General features: G+C 43.1%; 1 protein-coding gene across 3 annotated transcripts in view; it reads right to left on the bottom strand.

Moving 5' to 3' along the window:
- Positions 1 to 22625, bottom strand: part of LOC117758875 (estrogen-related receptor gamma-like) — a 28228-nt gene that overhangs the window by 4670 nt on the left and 933 nt on the right. For 2 of the 3 annotated variants that reach the window (XM_034580895.1, XM_034580897.1), the window contains exons 2-6: positions 9879 to 10133; positions 9623 to 9780; positions 8720 to 8836; positions 2560 to 2670; positions 1174 to 1356 (exon numbers count right to left, since the gene is read on the bottom strand). In XM_034580895.1, coding sequence (XP_034436786.1) covers positions 1174 to 1356; positions 2560 to 2670; positions 8720 to 8836; positions 9623 to 9780; positions 9879 to 10120 — 811 coding nt within the window. In that variant the 5' untranslated portion in view covers positions 10121 to 10133. Of the gene's footprint in view, positions 1 to 1173; positions 1357 to 2559; positions 2671 to 8719; positions 8837 to 9622; positions 9781 to 9878; positions 10134 to 14986; positions 15364 to 22625 lie in introns of those variants that run through there. The other variant, XM_034580896.1, reaches the window with a different exon arrangement.

The raw sequence follows: 22625 nt of genomic DNA, 5'->3' as shown, positions 1-22625 counted from the left end.
ATTCCCACAAATTCAAGAATCTGCTGCTTTTCTTAGCTTTAGAACATTTTAAACTATTTCCCGGTATTTCACATACTTAAATACTAACTGGCAGATTAACCAATCATGAAGCAGTTGTCGATTGCAGCACTAATTTGTGATCAATCAATTTTTTTGTCATTTAATTGACTGATTAACGAACCAATCTTCTTAGAACTAATACTAATAAACACATGTAGTGAAAACACTTAAATGTCATTAATTCCTCCAAGTCTCCTGTAAGGGCACGGTCTCATGAAATCGAATGCACAGTGAATATCGTGGGTCTAAGTTCACCAAAGTTGAACTCCACGTTGCGGATTGGCTCACCGCAGGAAGCAAATGTTTTATTCGCTTCCTTGCTCGCACAGATTGGAAGTGAACGGGAGGTGAAGGTTTACAAACTGCATATGTGTGACTGTGCCCAAAGGCAGCTCTACTCTTGATCAATCTGCGTCTGAGAGATAATTAGCTTCTTGATTCAAAGCAGCTCACACGTAAATGAGATCCTCAAACACACTGTCCAAATAGTGTGGAAAGTGCTTCTGAGTCTCCAAACTAAACCTGTAAACCTCTGCTGCACCTGCCAACAGCGTCCGACCATCAACATCCCTGCATACCAGCATTTTAATCCCACTAAGCTGTCAGAATACTCTTCACCTCTCCTCTTCACCTCTCCTTTCCACCCTCTCATCCGAAGTAAAAAAAAAGAAGATCTGGACGTCCCTTCTGCCGTTCCAAGTGTTAGGAGGATTTCCGTAATTCAAACAGCACAGGGCGACGGCTGCATCCCAGGAAATGAATTAAAAGGTCCAGGTGGCCGCTGGTCATCTGGTTGATATATTAGGAACACACAGTGTTTGGCAAGGGCACGGCACGCGCACAGACACACACACAAACAAACACACACGGTGGACAGACAGACAACACACAGTCGCACCAACTTGCCCTCCTCTCTCTCCTCTGGGCATCCAGGGAGCGTCTTGGCAACCACGCGTACCAACAATCTCCTCCTCTGATCTGATTATAGACTTAATGTGAGCGAATGTGTGTGTGTGTGTGTGTGTGGTGGATTGTGAGAGCGAACAACTGGCTCGCTGACTGACTGACTGACGGAGTGAGTGAGTGACTGAGGACTCCAGCCTGCTGTCGTACCTGGGATGTGTTTGGCCCAGCCGATGTTGACCACCAGCTCCCTGTCGGCCAGGTCGCACAGGGTGGTGAGCGCCTTGATGTCGCTCTCGGGCACAGTGGGGTCCGGCATGGCGAAGATGCCCTCGGGCTCGGCCACCAGCAGCAGAGACACCACTTTGTTCTCCACCACGCCGCCGATAGAGACTGAGAGAGAGGATTGATATTTATTATTGTAAACCATCTTTATTGGATCAAAGTAATCTCCACAAGGTCAAGGTCTGGTTTAAAAGACAGGGACAGAGAGAAGACACACAATAAATGTATCCAGTTACACAATAGTACATAAGAAAAATATTAAAGAGATGCTGCACTTAAATGGGTTTTTTTAGAGCTGTAAACTACATCATATGGCTCTTAATTAATGTTGGTCTTAACATCATGGGTTGAACATGGCTCATTACGCCACCTAGTGTTTCAAACCATCTTGGAACTTGAAGGGGCCAATGCTTACGTAGAGTCGACCGTTTGAAGAGATTAACACCACCAGCGACTGTTTGTTGGAAACTGAGAAGCTGGGATCATTTTCAAATCTATGACGAAACCAAACCCCTAAGCCCATCACGCCTACCATTTATAGACGTCCCCCTTCCTCTCCTGCCCCTCCATGTCTAGGGGGGTTGCATAGGTGTTTTAGCTGCAGTTAGCAACACCTCACATCACTGTATTCTAAAGGCATTTTAGAATTTCCAGAGAGAGGCCCAAAGTTTAACGTCACTTAAAGAGTTAAAACATTCAAAACTACAATGTCTCATCCCCAGTGGGACGAAATATTCACTGCAATGTATTTTTTTTTTGTCTCTGTCCAGTGAATCTTACTCCAAATGAGTTGATTTAAAATTTTAAGTGTTCCTTGAGAGGCTGAGAAAATTGTCTCACTCCTTAGGCTAAAACAAAACGCCACAGGATTATGTGAAAAATTAACAAAGCTGAAAATTGGACTTGTTTTCTTCTAAACTCATGAAAAGTTGATGTTTTGGAGATACGGGTATTGCACCTACGGGGTTTCCACAGGACCACAGGGTTTTGCCTTTGCAAGTGCAAAGTAGACGCGAAGTTCATCACAGCCAATTCAACGCTTCCCACTTCTCATTTCAAATATTTCAGTGGGCAATGATTTATGCCAACTCATTAGCAAAGACCGGCTATAAAAATGATTCAGCGCTGTGACAGACAACATCACAGAAAAACATTACTGAACTGTTTGGAACTCACAACACAGATAAAATAAGAGCCTGTCACATCTACAATAAACTAATCCATTAAGGTGGGCCGAGTGCTTAACAGTTATGTATTGCACTCATGTATATGTGCACCACAGTTAATATAAAGCTTTGTTTGTGCGCCTACATGTTTTTTTCTGGGGCAGGGCGTTCTGTGGGTGCAGATAAGGGCTGTTCTCTGCATCTATTCTCCGCTTGTACTTCTGCCTGCCGCCTCGCACCCGGTCCAGACGCACGCCTACGGAAACACAAACACAGAGGACGTTAATGAGGCACAACAGTCACACTCTTAATATACCCACCTGGTTGTCTTTAGAATACAGGGTGAAATGCTAAAGACACATTTACCAAACACATTCAGCATGTATCATCTAGCCATTCATCCGTTATCTATTATCCTGTAAAGGGGCGGGAGCCAATCCCAGCTGACAGTGGGCGAGAGGTGGGTAACATCCTGGACACGTTGCCAGAGTAACGCAGAGTCAATATACAGACAAACAACCCTTGGTCAACTTAGACTCTTCAATTAACCCAACCTCAATCTGCATGTCTTCGGACTGTGGGAGGAAGCCGCAGTACACAGAGAAAATCGACACAGAGAGACCCCTGGCTGGATTAGCATGTATTACATGCAAAATAAAGAATTCAGTAACTTCCTTCGAAAGTAACTAGTATTTTTAAATATTAAGAAAAATATGTATTTGATAAAAAAAGGCAAATTAGCATGCAATGGCCATACATGATATTTTATCTGCGTAGATGAATAAGGTAAAAGAACTGTATTTATAGTGCTTTTCCTTATGGATCATTTAAAAGGGACTTACAGTACAAGTCACATTCACCAATTCAAGGACACTTCAGAATGCGGCCTGGAAGAGCCAGGGATTGAACCACCGACCCTCCCTAAACCCCTGAGCCATAGTTGCCCACAGTGACTCCAAATAGCACATTTATTGAAATAGTACGTTTCAATTCCACTTGGGTCTTCGTTCAGGTTTGGCGTGCAGGGCCGGCGTTATTTTTTTAATCGATAAAGACCCTGATGACAGTGAATGGGTCATCAGCCATTAGAAAGAGGCGATGGCCACTCATCTGCTCGCTTGTCTTGACGATCCCAAGGAGACAGAGAAGGACTCATGTCTAATGTCGGCGCAGCAGCACGCATCCTGTAACACGACACCCAGCTGATGACAACTGCTCATCTTAACGAGAATTGTGGAGACCTCATCGCCATGGTGAAGAGGGATTTAAGTGTGTGTGTCTGTGTGTGTGTGAATAGGTCTGTTCGAGAAGCTGAAAGTCACAGTCACCAAGTGCTTCTCTAAAGAAAATGCACGTGTCCAGACAGTGCGAACGTGACTCAGGAAGCCTTTAGTAGTGGTGTTGGGTTACCTGATCTACACAGTGTAAATGGCCATAGTGCCCCTGAATAGATCCATAATGGCACTTGCGTCTGTGAGAGACACTCCGGGGGTATTATTTTCCCATTTGACACCTCGCAATGATCCTCCATTCCTTTGAGACGGCGGCCTCCTGTACTTATTCTTACTTACGGATATTTATGGAGCGCATGCATCAGCGTCCACGGCATTTAATACCATAATGTCCTTTTAATCAGGCATGTAAAATGTTTTGTGGGGTGGCAGCAGTTTATGGGCAGGTCCTTAGTTTTTTGCATCATTGGTTTGTAAAGCAGAATTAGAGGATTTCTGCTTTATTAATTAATGGATCGTGAACAGAGACAGGAGAGAGGAAGGGTGGAAAGAGGTGCCTGCTAATAACAATGTGATGGTGTGAGAATGTGGCTTGTGACCTTTGGTGTAAGCCAGTACAGCCCTTCCATATAAAATGTCATGCTCAGATGTGGTAGGACAGCACACTTCCATGTTTTGACACACTCTATGGAAACCTGGTTTTCAGAAGTCCATTAGGGTTCTTCACTTTGTCATGATGGGGAGTTTAGCTACAGATCTGTATTTGAGTCTGGGTCTATAAACTGGTTTGAAGAGGGCAGGGCTCAGTTGGGTTAAGGGGTTGTCTTGTATTTTACTGCACTAACCAGAGATCAACAGAATTTGAATCAAAATCTAAGGATCAGGGGCTTTAAATTAGAGTTGGGTGAGTAAATTGCCAAAGCTCTCACTGATCAAAATTTACTGTCATTATAGATTTCAGAGACTTTTCATGATTGTTGAAAGCCCCAGAAAAAGATACTGAATTGAAATAACCCTAACCCAACTCTGATTTAACTGTGGTTTAATGAGTGGTTGTTGGGCCTTGATGGAGGAATGCACTCTGTTGAGCGCCATTCTAAATTTATTAATTCCGTGACAGAGACTTTATGATTTAATTGAAAACCTCCAGAAAAAGCTGGAAGCCTAAAGTCCAATGGTCAGTGATTAATCCTGGGATATAGATAACTAACTAACTAAGACGGCCCAAGAAAGGAAAAGTCACGTGCTGGTGTGTTATGTAACGTTGCACTAATTGCATTTAAGATAAATATGACAAATTATCAAGATATGGATTTAAGAGGATCTTGTTGAGGCATATTTCATACTTGTCTGTGCGTCACATTTGGTCCAGTATCGGTTTGATGGGGTAAGAAATGAGTTGGCAGTTTTGGGGTTAAGAGGAAGGACAGGAGAGGCACTGGAGAAGATTAGTGGGGTATTACAGGAGAGATTGCTCAGGTAAACTCGGTGCTCTCTGACCCTCCACTGTCACACAAGGGGCAAATAGTAAGTGTTGATTAGCCCGGGTACTTGGCAGGTGTCACTCTGAGGTGTGTAATGAGGGATGAGGGACTTACTTGTGTGTTGTCATCAGATTTAACGCAAACTGTTGGCAAACACCGGATTAAATCAAACTCCATGATTAGAAAACGTGCGTTTCATAGGGGTGTATTTGTGTGTGTTTGGAGCTGACAGTTATTCAAACACACACACACACACACACATTAGATCTAAGTGTAACTCTTCACAGTGAAATGTGCTGACAACCAAAAGGCCAAGAATAGCTGTGGTGGATAACAAAACAGACACACACCTCCTCCCTGTTCTTCAATACGGCCCATCAGAGGTCGATAAAGACAGACTACCAAGACGTCGATCTATTTTTTGCCGCTTTCATCACTCAGCCTTCTTTTGAGGGTGTCTGGATGTTCACACGAGGAGCTTTACAAGTTCCCAAAGTGCACATTGTACAGCTGGACATCCGGACGTGGATCCTGACTTATCCAGGTTCAGGCGGTTCATTATTTCCGCTGCCACCACCAGCATGCGCTCACTACAAACAATCCCACGCTTCTCAGATATTGCGACAAATGTGCGCATGACGGTCACCAACGCCAGTGTGCTGTAAATTTTTCCCCGAGCGCAGCTTGTGGTCGGCACATGAAAGGAGATTTGGAAAGTTGGCAGCGAAAATAACACATAGTGCCTCTGTCTGTGTTCGGATGCGTTTCTCAGAATGCAGATTAACACAGCCCGATTATCACACCTGAGACCAAATAGCCAACAGGATGTGGGGATGAGACAAGAAGACGAGACGACGAAACGACGAGAGGAGCTTGTTGATTGCTGCACCGACACCAGTGTTTCTCAGAAATATACAATGCAACAATAATTTTTTTTGATATTGCACACATTTTGTTAACCTACACATTTCTTTAACCCTTTGGAGCGACGGCAACTGGAGAAATGGCCACTAAACAGGGGTTTAATCAAATCCGGCCTGGGGTCTATATGTCTTTTAGCTGTGTATTTAATTTGGCTCTGACTCCCCCCCATTAAACCTCACAGCTCCTCTGTCTCGGCCTTTACAGCCACCTCTCCTGGGAAGAGGGGGCATTATGAGACACGATGAAGCGCGTTACGAGGGCGCTTACGATGGGAGTTATGAGGGGCAGTTCGCATTTCACGGAGGTCTAGGAATCCCAAAAGGCATCTGGAGGAATTTACGAGGGGGGAGGGACAGCAAAGAGGGTGGCTAGGAGAGGGGAGGAGGGGGGGGTGAGAGGTGGAGTGGGATGCTATTGATGCCCCTACCCTATTAAAAGCAGCTAATTTAGAAAAAAGGCACACACACACACGAAAACACACACTCACGAAAACACTGTGGTGTTTGCATAAATGTGAGTGCAGACTGACGTGTTCAATCCAACTCCTATGCACAAACTAAACATTCTGTGTATAGATATCTCAACGCACACAACAGCAATAAACAGATGCTCCTATGTGTTTAGAAATGAGTAGGTGGCATTAAAGGATCATTGCAGTTTATTACAACCGGGATCTTATTTTCATAGCTGTGGCCATCATTTGTATCCGTTGTGATCATTGTCACAAAAGTAATTGCCGAGAACTGGGGACATGGCAGCAAGGCTGCGCCAAAGCTCGACAGGCCAAGAAACAAGACAATCAAACAAGCTGTAAACAAGTCGTTGATTTAATGCTGATTTTTGTTCATATTTTGTGCCACATCATAATCCTGTCTGTGACAAGAACTACTTCATTTTGTTGCTGGCACCATCAAAGCACTCCTTCACAAATTCTTCATTTAAAATCGGGTTTTGAGTTTTAAGCACTTCCCCATAAGCTCGGCACGCTGGCTTATCTTTATTGTTCGTCCATTTCTATTAGAAAACATGACATTCTGCTTCTACTATTCTTTTATTGATAGTCGCTGCATATGTGTTGTGTCCACCCTGACATTGACATGATTGTGCTTTTTTGTATTTTATTGCAGATAAGTTGTCATCAAGATATTTTTTGGGGGATTTGCATTTGGGCAATCAGCTTTTTCAAGCATTCTCTTGTAATGTGCTATTTTTGTATGTATGTGTGTTTTTGATGTTTGTATTATATTGTGTTCATCTTTGTAAATATAATTACAAGTTTGAGCTAATGACCAGTGCTTTAAGGGGTTGGAGAGCTGGATGAATGGTGGAAGCTGAAATCCATTTTGATATAAACTCCTCAGGTGGACTATACACGGCTCCAAAAGAGACATATGGTTTGCAGACAATTGTGAAAACTCAATGGTACCAAAAAAACCTTTAGAATTAACTGTGCTGACCAATTTTCCCAATTTGTTATCACACCAACAAGCTGCTGACTTACAGCCAGAAAGCAGTTGGCAAGATTTCCTTCCTCTTCGGTGTGTTTTCTGATCCTGACAACAAATAAAATCTTTCATCTTTACATTTACTATCCCTCAGTCCCACCGAAGATAACACACACACACACGCACATTTTTATCAGCCCTGCTCCTTTCTTTATTATCATCTCTCGGCCCCACACAGCAGGCAACAAGTGGCCGGCACAGTAGGAGGTTGCTAATGTTTTCCTTTTTGAGTCACTTCTAAATCTGGACAACGATATGTCACCAGACAGGCACACAGTCAGGCGAGAGGAGCACCTGACCGCTGCGACTGACTCTGTGGAATGTCTCCATGTCGCCCTCGTCATTTCAGATTAAAATTTCGTATGTAAAATAGTTTGGTGTGTTGGAGTGTTTTAAAAAACGTTATACACGTATTTATATATATTTATGTTTCCCTTATAAATTTGTACATTACAGAGCAATGTGCTGGGTTATTTTAATCCTATATATATCAGTTACTTTTAAATTACTAAATTACTAACTAATGAGTTAAATCAACTTAAAAATGTGTACACAAAACTTATAATATATATCTCGATTTAAATAGATTAATTTTGTGCAACAACTTGACATAATCAAATTCTGTAAAACCAACATAAGATTTGTTGTAGGAGCCCCTAGCAACAACTCCCTGGCTTCTGAAGAGTGGCACACACACCTACACACACACATGCATACACACTGGCAGATTTCCAGAAGTTATTTCTGAAGGAACAGTGGCGAAGCAAAGAGCTGTTAACACGTCTATGCATTGTTCGGCCCTGTTTACTACACATACACACACCTTCCACACAAATCACAGCTGCCACCAAGGGCCCGGAGTTTAATTGTCAGAAGTTTTAGGTTTCACTGGGGTTTACACAGCTACACTATGTGCCATCGGCAGTTTATCAGGTGAGACATTAGGAGAATCTCAGCTGGTAATCGGGGTATTGTTTCCAGGAATGCACAACAAAGAGATTGCTGTATTACCTTTCACCCTCTGCCTGCTTTATCTTAGCCGTCTAAAGAATGGGAGATTTAAACTTCTGCCAAGTCTACCAACGGATCAATCCTGAAAAAAAGGCAACTCAAACAGTATTTCAACCAACATCTGAGAGTGAGTTTAATGTGTTGCTGACCTTCTCTCAACATGCCCACGCCCAGACATTTCACAAATCGACAGGCCTGGCAGGATTTCCTTCTCCTCTTGGTGATTTCACATTCATTGGACGCTGGGCAGCTGTAATCAATGTTACCTGGAACAGAAGAGAGAATATAGAAACACATGTTTTGAAAATTGTGGAGAAAATGGGGCAATAAGCTTTTCAAAACACTTTGAGAATATGGCTCGCTCTGCATTGAATTCCAAGTAAAAGAAATTACTTGTTCCCAACACGTAATTAGGAGTAATTACGTGTTGGTAACACACTGTGGCAGCCGACTGTGCAGGTTAAGCCCGATAGCATTCAGCCAGGTACAGGCACTCTCAGCTGCCACCCTCCATCAGAAACAGGAAGCATCTGATGAGCCAGACTCTAGATCTGACTGTTTGATCTGACAGCGGCTCAACCCGTTTGCCCTCTGAACCCATGTACAGTAGCCAACTCCTGGAGGCCTAAACTCAGCGTTTCCCTGCCAGGTCCTCGACCCGGGGCCGCGAGCCAACACCGCACAGGATGCAATCCCTTCAAAACACACTCCCACTGCTCCCCGCTGCTAATGCACGCACATTCAACGCCATATGTTATCTGAAGCTTTAAAGTCCAAACTCAAACATGTTGACTGTATACACGACACGCTGAAAGTTAACCGCATATCAGCTGTTTGCAAACAGGTCTTATTTAAAGCCTTTGTGCAGTTTGAGAGGTGGAAGCCGTGAGCTAACTGATCGGGCTTGTTTATACCAAAACAAACGCTCATGGTCCGACTGCATCTGCACCGTGTTGCTCGAAAAACAGGTTTATACGATGCAGGGAGGCATCATCAGCCATGTCCAACAAACTCTGTTACCAAGCGTAAAACACGGCAAGTTTCTCTCTTACCCTGGATGGTCCTCTTGAAGAACGCCTTGCAGGCCTCACAGGACGCCACGCCGTAGTGGTAGCCTGAGGCCACATCACCGCACACCAGACACAGCCGCTTGGCCACCGTGCCCAGCATGAACTCACACTTCACTTGGCTCTCTTCTTCAATGAACCTCCTGGATAAAAAAAAACAGGAAGAGAAGTGCTCTCATTTGACACCTTCAATGGAGCAAAAAACACACAAAATATGGGATGACACGCTGTAAATACCAACCTGTTTGTTCCTCCATTGTTGGCCAACGCCGGCGTGTGACCGTAGAGGCTGGGGGTGTCCAGCGCATTGATGCGGCCGAGGACCTTATTTGTCAGGGGCCCGTAGCTTGAGTTTGTGTCCGACGAGGAGCTTCCAGGGCTGGGCTGGGCCGGGCTGACGTCTCCCTGGGAGCTGGGGCTCGGGCTGGAGGGCTCACACTTTATCGAGGTGGGACAGGTGGGGTCCAAGCCCCTCACTGACATCCTGCCCAGGTGTCTGCAGGAAAAAAAAAAAAGATATAAGATTGCGTGCGCACCTTCTTGTAAAAGATATTCACGATGGCAAGAGATGCTTTCAGGTCAGCTTTACATAATGAGTCACCTTGGTCCAGTCATTACAGTAATATTAATGGCCGGTAGTTCAGGTCTGTGGGCTGTGATTAGTTTTATTAAGTCAGGCACCATTTGCTCAGATAGTAATCATGTAAAGTAATAAGCAGCTTAGAGAAATCATTATCATTAATTTACGGCCTCATATGTGTCTTTTCAAAAAACAAACAGAACTACAACGGCTCAGAAAGCTCAACCCATTAAGGGCAACCATTCTACCCCCACCTCTCCATCCCTTCATGCCTTCATCCATCCATCCCGGCCTTTTCTAAACCAGCCGTTTGTGATTTCCCACATATGCAAAGCTGCTGTGAATTACACTGCTTTGTTTTCAGAGAAGATGACTGCTTAAGCAAACCTAGGGAAATAAACCAAACCTGCAATCATCCGCACGATTATCACCATTATATTCAATCCAAACAAACTCGTTTTTCACTCTCCGCTTTTTCTCCCCTCTCTATTGTCTCTTTGTGTCAGTTACTCATCTGTCAGGACTTGTCAAACGCTACAACAGTTAGCAGTTAACTCTTTTATTGTTGGAATATCTGGAGGCATCAGACGAGTAAATTCAATGAGACGAGAACAAACGCTTTGCAATATAACCATAACATTTCAGTGCCAGTTCATTTACATGGCAAATCAAAAATTCACGCCCTCTGTCACAAGAAGAAAAAAAGACATCTGATACCAGCTGAGGTGTACAGGCATGTGATCTGCCCCCCACAGACACACATCATGGTGTCAGACGTTCACGTGTGGATGTTAAAATAAAAATCATAGACAGTCTCCCACACAAACACTTCACATTCACATGATCAGGAACATGCTACAAGTTCATTGCACACAAACACACGCAGACACTTACAGACACATTTTAAAGCATGTGTCTCCATAAACACCCCAACACATACTTGTAGTCGCCAGGCCAACTTTAAACCCTCTGCTGTCTCCCTCTCCATGTCTGTCGCACGCGCCCACATGCGGAGATACTCAAACCCACACACACGCAAACACACAGTAACCACACATCACTATACGTCTCCCCAATCTAATCTCGGTTTGGTGACGTTGACGTCCGAGTCGGTCTGCTTCCTGCCATGTAAATCGGCGCTCTCTCAGCCACAAGTCATTTGGTAGGCAAAGACACTGGCTGCTTTTAACCACCCCCTGAGTAAACCATGGTCATGCGCTATTGACCCCTCTACAAACCCACAAAAGACAGACAGACAGACACACAGTAAGACACAAACTGATAACAAGGAAACCTATGTATAGGAAAACCAAGCAGCTGCAGACATTAAAACTGTATAAATGTATGTTTTGGTCACTTTACAGACCGTGAAAAACAAGCTGTAAACCGAGCAGTGACATCTTCCCCTTATAAAGGTGTTAAGGTGAAAACGTTTGCAAACTTTGACTTATTTGCACACAGAGAAACATTAGCATTCAATTGGAGTCATGTTTCTGGTCACCTGCCAAATGTAAGTCGGACATGGAGAGGACAAAATAGTCAAAAGGCTGAGCGTGAAACACTTCTCACTTCTCAGTGGTCGCCATGTTGGTTGCGTTACGGACGGGCAAGGACCGACAAGCAATTTTCAAACTTGGGCCATCCGTTGCCAGGAAGAAAGACGTTGTTGCACAGAATGCGGCATAGTTTAATGTTGTGTAAAACGGGGGGGGGAGTAATATGTTAATATTTAAGAATTTCCAGTAAGTGGACACCCTATCGAAATTCACGTATAACACATGGAAGTGTACCAAGTCTCTAAATGGAGACACAATAATATTCACTCTACAAACAAAGCTAGAAACTTTCTAAGTTGTTAAGGTGTTGTTTTCATCAAGAGAAGGTATCGGGTGATGTATCCCAATTCTAGTCTTCTGCCCCCCAACCTGAATCGTCATCAACCAATGAAACAGCCTCATGATGCCATTTGCTCCGTCGCTCCCTCCCTCCATCTTCATTTTCTCCAATCCACTTTGAAGACCATAAAAACAGTACAGTGAAGAGATTTCAGTTTCCTTTTAAAATGACTCACTGGTGCCCTTATTGGCTATCAATCACGGCCGTCAATAATGCTGTGTCAAGTGTGGCAGGTACAGAGTGAGATATACTTTGTGCTCACCCATTATAATGCATCAAGGGGAGGCAGAGGAGGGGGTTGGGGGGGGGGGCGGTGTTGACGTTCTGCCTTCATAATGAAATGGCATTAGAGTCGGGGGGGGGGGGGGGGGGGGGGCGATCAGATGTGATGTGATATTCACTGTGACAGATTACTAATCTACAACTCCACATAAAAGACCATCAAGGGACAGTCGCTGCAGCCTCACGCAGCGGAGACGAACCCGAGCGGAAGTTGTGCGTCTGTGTGTCAGCGGATTTGTCAAAGTGATCATACCTTACTCCCTTTGTGCGGCAGTTTCCAACACAAGTCTAATTGCACCTCGGCAACAAAGGCCAAAATGCAGCGTGAAACGACAAGGAGCGAGGCGGAAGAGCAGAGGCGGGAGGAAATTACAAGAGAGGCAGACGGAGAGAATGAGTGTCGAGAAAGTGGGGAAGGGAGGGAAAGAAAGAAAGAAAAGAAAGAGGCAGTCCTGTGGCTCATTAACCTGAGGGTGTTGAAAGAGAAAGGGAGAGAGGGCAACACTCACTTTCAAATGAGCGGAGTCATAATGCAGACAATGACCCACTGGGAGGGAGGGAGGGAGGGAAACAGGGAGGGAAAGAAATACACAAAATAAGAGGGAACTGACCAACACATATAAATAACATGGGAGTGAAGGCAAATCTAAACCTCTTGGAAGTGACGATAAAACACAAAGATTCTACCTGCGAATCTGCAAAAAACAAACTGTTGAGGACTGAACTTTTGGCTCAACCTCTAATCCAACCCCAAGGAGCAGTTATGTAGGTCAGTGGGGTCTGAGTTTTTCTCCTCTTTTTTTTTTTAACTAATGAGCCAGTAGGAGATGAGCAGGGATCAGTGGCACCCCCAGCCTGTCGTAAGAGCCTTAGCCAGGCTTTGGACGAAGCTGTTAGCCGGGAGCTGAGGTGCCTGCGACTGGAGCTCGGGCCCGCAGGCTCTGTAAACATGGATAGCGTGCCACACAGGGGGATCATCTGCAGCCGTCACCGCCTTTTCCTCCTTTTCTTTATCTGGTTGCATCTGTCACCAGCAATCAGCCAACGTGCGCATCCAAATGTCTGCTCGGCTTGTGGCCTTTCGTATTTTTTTGGGCCCTCGTCTGTTTCGCTCCGTCTTCCCCCGGGAAAGTTAATTTTTGAATCCTGAAACGCTCGATGAGGTTTGTTCTCGTGAGGAGCGTGATTATGGCACCGCTGATGAAAGAGCAGCCGTGATGATAACTTTTACGATTACAGCGAAGAGAGGCAATCAAAAAAGGAAAAGGGTAGTTTCTGGGTGATCACACAGCCGCTTTCACATCTTTTCACAGGCTTTCGTTTTCTTAGTATTTTTTGTTCGAGTCGATATTTCTGCCAGAGGAAGATTTCTTTGGATGAGCCAGGCCAAACAACCCCCCCCCCCCCCCCCCCCCCCCCCCCCGGTCGTACCCTCTTGCCATCACTATCAACAAACAAACAAACAAACAAACAAACACGCTGAACAATGACAATTGTAAGTAACGCATACTAACCTCCACCCCCTGGGAAATTTTCATCTAAACCGTCTCAAAACTAATTTACATTTTGTTGCACCTCAGCAGAGATAAAACCCATTATATTTTGATCATCTATTAGTAGTTTGAGACATTAATGAAGCAAACCTGCAAAACATTATGCAGTTTCACGAGATGTTGCCAAAAATTATATCAAGATAAATGTCACATTATTATTTCCGTTTAGTTTAAAGACACATTTTTGCTCCTGAGTGAAGGTGGTGGTTTTAAAATCTTCTTTATGGGCAGACAATGACAAAGATTTGATTTTGATGCAGCAAAACATATTATAAACATTGTATCCCTCCTAATACATTGATATATTAGACTTTTGTTGTTTTGCTATTGATGAAAACTATTTTGCGATAATTATTCATATTTTATTGCGCAGCCCTAGTTGTGAGAATCTTTCTTTCCTCTGTGCTTTCCATCATTGCAAACTGAATATCTCCGGGTTTTGCACTGCTGGTCGGATAAAATATGTAACTTAAAGACATGACCTTGGGCTTAACAAAAGTAAATGAGATTTAATTCATATTTCATGATTAATAGAGCGAATCATTAGGAATCAATAGATTAATCAATGATGAGTAAAACTCAGCAGCATTAGGACAGTGTAGAGCTGCAAGAACTAGAAAAGACCTTAAACTCCTCTAAACAAAACAATGAGACAGCAAATCATAATGACTGAAGAACGAATATTGTAAAAATAGAAAATGATGATACCGATAAGTTCTGTCTTGTAACACTTTTAGATTTTTGTTCTCCGTCGCTCTCTTATCAAACTGAAATCTCACACTTCAAGTCTCCTGCGTCATAAATACTTACTGGAGTTTACACAGATGTGTCAGGCATGGCTATAATCACAAGCAACACAATCACACACTGATACACAGAAATACAGAAGTATATTATGAGACAAATGTGACGTAAATACACACACAAAGACCACACATCACAGAGAAGCTGTCAGTCATTAATACTGAACCTGTGAGACAGTGGTTCAGGTGAAAGCGCTCCCATCATCCTAAGTGGAGTCAACGAGAGAGGACTTACTCTGTGTCAGAGTGGTAGGTGAAACACTCTGGGAGGTAGAGGTCGACTAAATCCATGTGCACTCTGCCACCATGCTCCGGATAAGAGAGAAAGGTTGTGTCCGGGGGACGTCCGCTTCTGTCCTGACTTCTCTGGATCTCCTATCTGTTCTGCTCCTTCTCCTCTACAGCCTCTGTTTTTCTCACTTTCTCTTTATTCTGAATCCAAACTTTGTCTCCATCTACTGCCCTCTCTCGTGCTGTATCACACGTTCAGCTCCTCTTGTCTGTCTCCCTGTCTTCTTACCACTCACACTTCTCAGTAGCAGCCTCAGGCCAGCTGTTCCTCTTTGAAGTCCTGTCTGTTGTGACAAGGGTCTCCCAGCAATGCCCCAGCCCTCATGAATACACAGCCACACACATTTGAATGGGCTTCCTCCCACATGGCAGAGCTGGCAGCTGATTGGCTGCGACCCTGAGCCAATGAGAGGCAGCCTCTCCCCGGGGCAGGTGGATAATACTGTATGACAAGTGAGGATGTGGTAGTTTAACTGGTTTAAGTTCTTAGCACAAGAAAGGAGAAGGTGAATTGTAACTTATTAGCAGCTTGTTTTCTCATATTAATTGATATAAAATGTCACACGATACATGATCATCTCCCATGTGATTGACTGGCGACCTATCACCCGCCTCTCTGTATAGATAATGGATGGATTGATAGACATTACGTACCTCTAAATGTATAAATATATATATATTTCAAAGTATCTCATCTACTTCCACAAAAACACACATTCATAAGAGTAATTTAATTTACAATTATATATTTCCTCTACTGAAAATCTGTAATATGGTCTAAAAGGTTTCTAAGGGTAAAAATAATGAGATAAATGTTGTTTTCAGTTAAATTAATCACATCCGATGCTTGGTGGATTCATAGTGAAGTTAATCCACAAATAAATCAATTAAAGGCACAACATGTAACTTCGGCCACTAGGGGTCTCGCAATCAAAACGTTAACAAAAGACTTAGTTTGGCGATATTGTGAAGCAGCATAAGCTCATGGGAGTTCTTCATGACCATTGCTGATGAAAATCTACCTCACGGCGTCTCAGGCAAATAAATTTGGATAATGTAAGAACACAAGTCAGCAGAAAATATAACATACGTTGTTTTTAGACATTTCAATTAAGAATTGTTTAATATTATATCTTTAAAGTCCCTAATCAAGCTTAATGTACCAGGTCACCATCAGGATTGGAATTTGACCTGTGACCTTGAAAGGGATAGTTCACTGAAAAATTAAAATTCACTCATCATCTACTCGCCACTATGCCGATGGTGCTGGTGAAGTGTTTGAGTCAACAAAATGCTTCTGGAGTCTCAGAAGTAAACTTTGTAGCAGCTGAATCTGATACAATTGAAGTAAGAGCTTACCGAGACTTCAGACGTAATAAGACAACAGAAAAAACCTAACATGTCTCCATACTGCTCGTGTGGTGTCTCCCAAGTGTCCGCAAGCCACGACATTTATATTCAACTCAAAAAGAGGTAATTTAGCCTGTGTGCTTTGGACTCAAACACTTCACCCACCCCTCCATCGGCATAGTGGTGAGTAGATAATGAGTGAATTTTCATTTTTCAGTGAACTATCCCTTAAAAGAGGGAATCTCAACGTATCTCAACACACCCTCACTGTAAGCGTGGTTTTGTGTGTGTACAAATGTGTGTTTGTGTGTCTGCACAGAGGGATTGTGGATGACCTGCTGGTCGGATGTGGATCTGTCTGTTAAGTGGATCAGGACGTAGTGACCACAGGCTGCACAGGTCTCAGCTGCAAACTCCGACTGTAACTCTCACAGGAGAAAGTACATGATTCATTAGTGGACTGATTTAGTGAATTACTGTTTCATGACTGGTATTAATTAATGGTACTATTTAATACATTTCATGTACACAGAAATCAATTTAAGTTCTATTAAATTGAAAAAAAAAAATTAGGTTGAGGTTTTCAATTAATTTCATGTGATCGATAAAAACATATTTGACTTATTTTGCAGCAGTGGCACAGCAGCACTAGCACACATGCTAAAGCGTACACCAATGAGCTTTAATATTAACACTGAGGTTTAAGGATGAAATTACATTTCTAAACGTTGCTCTGGTCTCCTTGTTTTCCGTCGAGCATAGTGCCAGGTACTACTTACCGTGCTTCTAAGTTTGTGTGCACGTGTGGGTTGTAAGCGAAAGGCAAAAAGCACCACATTAGGCACAGGGCCACAGCTGATTAGATCAGATAAATGTAAAAGCTGGAAGTCAGTTAAGGTTACAAACTTTGTACAGCGATCAGTCACACAACACTAAAAACCCTGAGGCCCCAGCGTCATATACTGGTATATGTGTGAGTGCGTGGGAAGGAGCATTGAATAAATGATGGGTATGGTGCAGTATTGTAATTAATACATGTAGATTATTGGATCAGGATCAGGTATCTGGTTCTGAATGAAGAATTTACAAAAAGCGGATGTGGAATATGCAGTTTCATCTGCAAGGTCAGAAAATCCCAGAGATTTAAAAGTGAAGAAAATCTAAACACAGTGAATATAGTGAACATTGTTTTTATGTTTTTCTTTCCAAATTTGTCAAATATCCTTCACTGAGCAGAGAAAAAGTTGCTCCCCGCGTCTCCCAACATATGGCGATGCAAGAACAACTATCTTCAGTCGGAAAATTCCCCAGATGAATCACAGTTTGAAACCACATTTCAGCCGTACACATGTCAAAGGGAGTTTAGTCCTCGCAGAGCCTCCGAGTTTCGGCTACTTTTTTTCATGTCAGTCTCGCTCCGTCGCTCCCTCTGTCATCGACATGACGTCCTGCTCCGAGCTGACCCCCGGCCTCACCGGCCTCCAGGAATGAAATCACCTGTGCTAATCTTCTGGCCAGATAAAGTGCCAGACAGCAGACTGCGTGGAGTGGGCCTTATCTCATTATGCACCAACATGAAACACCCGGCCAAGAGAAACACACACCGAATTAAAGCGGGCCACACTCAGACATGCTACATGTGCAAACAAACATGGACGCAAGCATGTGCAAACAGAGGAGGTAGCACATGCAAAAAAAACACAGATAAAGAGTCAGATGCTTTTATCTCAATCGTAAAAAATACAAAAAGCCAGACAGAGTGCTCGTATCGTATCAGATCTAAAGTTAATGTATCACTTAAAAACATTATCTTCTATAAACCATTTAGGAAACTGAATGTTGATGTTAAGAGAAGTGGCTCTTATCTGTGCCAGGCTTTTTATTCACCAAGAGGAAAAGTGCGTGTTGAAATTACAACAGCGATTAATTAGTTATTTATCAGCGGTTGATATTTTCCTTGGCACCAGCTGAGCCGTCTTCACACAGCACAACAATGGTGCGGCACACTGGAGTCAGGCCACGCTGGCGTCAGGTGAAGCACTTGAAGGAAAGAACAGTTTATTTTCTCTGATTATCTCCTGAGAGGAAGTGATAGAACTAAAAACTTCAGCAGCACTCATTGAACTTAATCGGGTCCATTGAAGAATTATCATCAAACGAGTGCAGGATAAATAAATTCAGAGTAGAGCTGCTGGAGAAGATTACTTTTGTGTTAAATAAACTATCAAACTATTAGCCACATTTCCAAGAACGGATTAGCATAAGACTTTCTCTATCATGAAGTTGACGTTTATGGTTTTAGGTGAAATGTCTTCGGTAAAATGGACAGAATTTTCTATAACAACCCCTCAAAGCCTTTTACATCACAGTATACATTCACCCATTCATACAGCACTTGCTACACCTAGCATTTTGTTCTTACACACATCCAAATCCCATGTGGGGTCGACATGTGGACTGGAAAAGCCAGGAATCGCTTAATTCCTTTCACTTAATGGACAAGCGGCCACAGCTGCCCCAGGATATGGTAATTATTTTACTTTTATTTCTTTTGTTCCAACAACAGCTCAAAACTCAACTATATTCCGTTCATGTGGATATAAAGCAGAGAAAAGCTTTTACTTTCCCTTCAGTTACTGACGTCTTTCCTTGGTAAGTGCTTTACTAGTTCTATTATTATTCTTCTGTTGTTCGAATAATAAACTAAGCATCTATTATATATATATATATATATATATATATATATATATATATATATATATATATAGCTAGACTGATAAATCGTTTCCTCCACCAAGGAGGTTATGTTCTCACTTGGCGTTTGTCTGTTACACAAAAACTACTGGATGGATTTCCAGGAATCTTGGTGGAAGGATGTGGTATGGTAATGTGATGTAATTTATAGCAGCTATATTGTGTCTGTATAGATGACGATCAATAGGTAACGAGAAATGCCTAAGTTACGGCAATTTAAGAAAAAGAAATTAAAACATCAAAAGCACAAAAACGCCCAACAAAAGCAGACTGTAAACTCAGCACACAGGACGAGGACATGAGACAAAACAAAGTCCAGAGACGACAAGAACCAGAAACGAGTTAAATGCAGCAAATGAAACCGAACACACGAGGCTACAGTTAAACATCAAAACTATTTTTACACTGTCGAGGCCGAACTGAAGACAGGAGTTCAATAACACAGCACCCAGCTGCTGCCAGCTATTGACCCAACACCAGATGCATCCAGTTTTCTCTGAAGACAAGGGAAATGTGTGTGTGTGTGTGTGTGTGTGTGTGTGTGTGTGTGTGTGTGTGTGTGTGTGTGTGTGTGTGTGTGTGTGTGTGTGTGTGTTCACCCCTTTTCCTCTACAATCCCCTAAACTCATAGCCACCAAATCTCATCCTCCGGGGGACAGCTGTCGAATTGACTTCCAAAACTGGACAGTCACTCTGTAACTCCAACCCCACTCCAACCCCACTCCAACACACACACACACACACACACACACACACACACACACACACACACACACACACACACTAGCATCAGTCCTCAGCTCTCGTGAGTGTAATCTGCTTAGTTTATGCCTGACTCCCAGTCATCCATCAATTACTGAGACAGAGGGAAAGACTATTGACACTGTGTGCAAACACCATTGTCTCGCTGCTCCGACACACACACACACCCTCTCAGACACATAAATGGGTTACAAAAGGGGGTAGAAAGAGAGGGAGGCGGCAGGGAGAGAAAGAGAAGAAGATGCAGATATGGCAAGATAGAAAAAAACGAGATCTGTAATGATATAGAAATAGTGAAATCTTCAATCTATATGATTTACAGTTTGATGTGGTAAAATACTGCAGGTGGATGGGAGGGAAATGAGGCATTAAATGATGGACTGACAGATGAGCACCAGGAACAGGATCGGTTTCATTCCATCGATCTGTGGCGCACTGTGCAGGGATCAGAGGTCACACACACTCACACTCACTCATACACACACACACAGTCATGCCAGCAATCTTAGAAATCCTGTGGGAGAAGCTTAAAGCAACATAACCATAGAAATGTCACTTAGAGACACTGGGACCTGCTGCTGCTGCTGCTGCTGCTCCTCAGCGGGTCAATGGTCATCAAATGGTTTTCACTTATCTTTAGATCTTACAGTCCCACAGGGGAGGAAGTGAGTCGGGGGAAACGTATACGCACAGCAAAGGCTCTCAGGCGAGCAGGGTCTCATTACAACTAATTTGGGATCATTTTATGACTATTTGAGACTAAAACTATGCAATGGCAGCCTCCTGGTTTTACATAGTTAAATAACTTGCCTGCATTGCCCCCTGGTGGAGGAATTTCTCTGGCATTCACAGCAGGTTCCCACAAAGCCTTGAGCTCACCACAAGTTCGATAAGGGCTGACTCAGGACTCTGATGGAACTATAGTGTGTTTGGTTCTCTTGTGCCGTCGTCGTCTGCGGCAAAAAGTTCTTAATGTGATTGTGAAACCAAGCCTGTCCTAACATTATAATGTGTTTTACCACAGAGGCAGCCCATTGTATTCTGGTCAACGTCTGCTTTCAGACATTAGCCTCAGCTCACCAAACTCTAGATGATTTGAACAGGAGGGTTATTACCAGTAACCGACATTTTCTCCATCATTCTGTCTCTTGATGTTGTAATTTTGTTATTCTTGTCTATTCATTTGTTCCATGTCTGTTCATCCTGGAGGTCGGATCTCTCCATTCTCTTTTGCTCCTCTTGAGTTTTCTCCATTTTTATTTTGCGCCTAACTGCAGCAGTTTATCTTAATAGACCCAAATAAGGTGTCTTAGGAATTTCCATTTTCTACTGCTTCATAGTTCTGCTTCAGTACGTTGCACCAGGAACCAGTGGTACTTAACCTTTTTAGCTTGTGTAGTAGTCGGGAGATTAAATATTTGCTATGTAAACTTTGCAAATGTTTCATTTAAATCAAACAGTTTGAGGTCCAAAGACGTACATTTATCCAATATTCCACACAAAAATTGTTTATTAAAGAAAAAACGAAATAATCCAAATTATTTTCCGTGCCACCCTTTGGTTTATGTTGTGACCCTTGACAATGTGTTGGGATAATGATTGACTAATCTACCAAACTGAATAAAGTTAAAAATGCTCCACCTGCACCAACTACAAAATTAGCAATTATGAATCAGAATTAGCAATCTAATAAAATAATATAGTATTTTTAATAGGAATAGTATTTTTACTTATGATATTTTAAATACATTTTGCTGATAATACTTCTGTTCTTTTACTTGACTATAGGCTTTTAAATGCAAACATAATCAAGCTACTTTTTTTGTTTGGTCTCTATAAATATATATATAATATATATATATTTAATTTGTGTAACAGATATGCTAATACTCAAGTGAACCCCCTTATACACACACACGCACACACACACACACACACACACACACACACACACACACACACACACACACACACACACACACACACCTGCTCTCAGACCTATCTCAGGTGAGGAGCCGCCAGTATGGGCAAGACACACACTGAATCCTGGGAGTCTCAGCTCACACACACACTGCTGATATCAGGGACTATTGCACCCCCCCAACCCACCACCACCCCTAAACAAACACACAGCCCACCATCTACTTATAATATCACTTTTATCTCCACAGGTGGTAAATTGAGCCCTCTGACTGTCGTTCAGCATGTCTGCCAACAAATCAACACAGACACACACATACAACGATCCTTTCATGTTGGTTTTAGAAAAAAAAAAGGTCCACCTCAGCGTTGTGTATTCACATTTTTAGCTTTCTTGTTATCTCCCCCCCCCCCCTGACGTGGCCTAACACATTCTGTCAGCAGCTCCACAGGTGAGCCGGTATCATTTCACAAAACCATCCCCACACCACGGAGAGAGCCAAACGCCGATTCTCATCTGTCTTTCTCCGATTCCTTCTCCTCCCTCTTTTCTCTCTGTGTCCTTCTTTTTGTCTTTCATGGAAATTCTGCGTAATAATTCCCTCCCGTCCCTCCTCATCTCATCATATGGCTGCATCCAGGGGCGTTGCAAGGATTTCCAGGCTTTAAGGCGAGATTTGACAAGAAAGGCCCCCCCTCTCCTCCTCACAAATTGCCTCATGGCTCCCCTCAACCCCACCCTTCTCCAGACTTTAGGAGGGGGTCCTCTCCCAAGTAACCCCACCCTCGGCCAGTTA

The sequence above is a fragment of the Hippoglossus hippoglossus genome, chromosome 24, assembly GCF_009819705.1.
Source record: "Hippoglossus hippoglossus isolate fHipHip1 chromosome 24, fHipHip1.pri, whole genome shotgun sequence".
In the NCBI taxonomy this organism is placed as follows: Eukaryota; Metazoa; Chordata; class Actinopteri; order Pleuronectiformes; family Pleuronectidae; genus Hippoglossus; species Hippoglossus hippoglossus.
The sequence above is the reverse complement of the archived record's forward strand: the minus strand, read 5'-3'. Positions and strand labels throughout refer to the sequence as shown.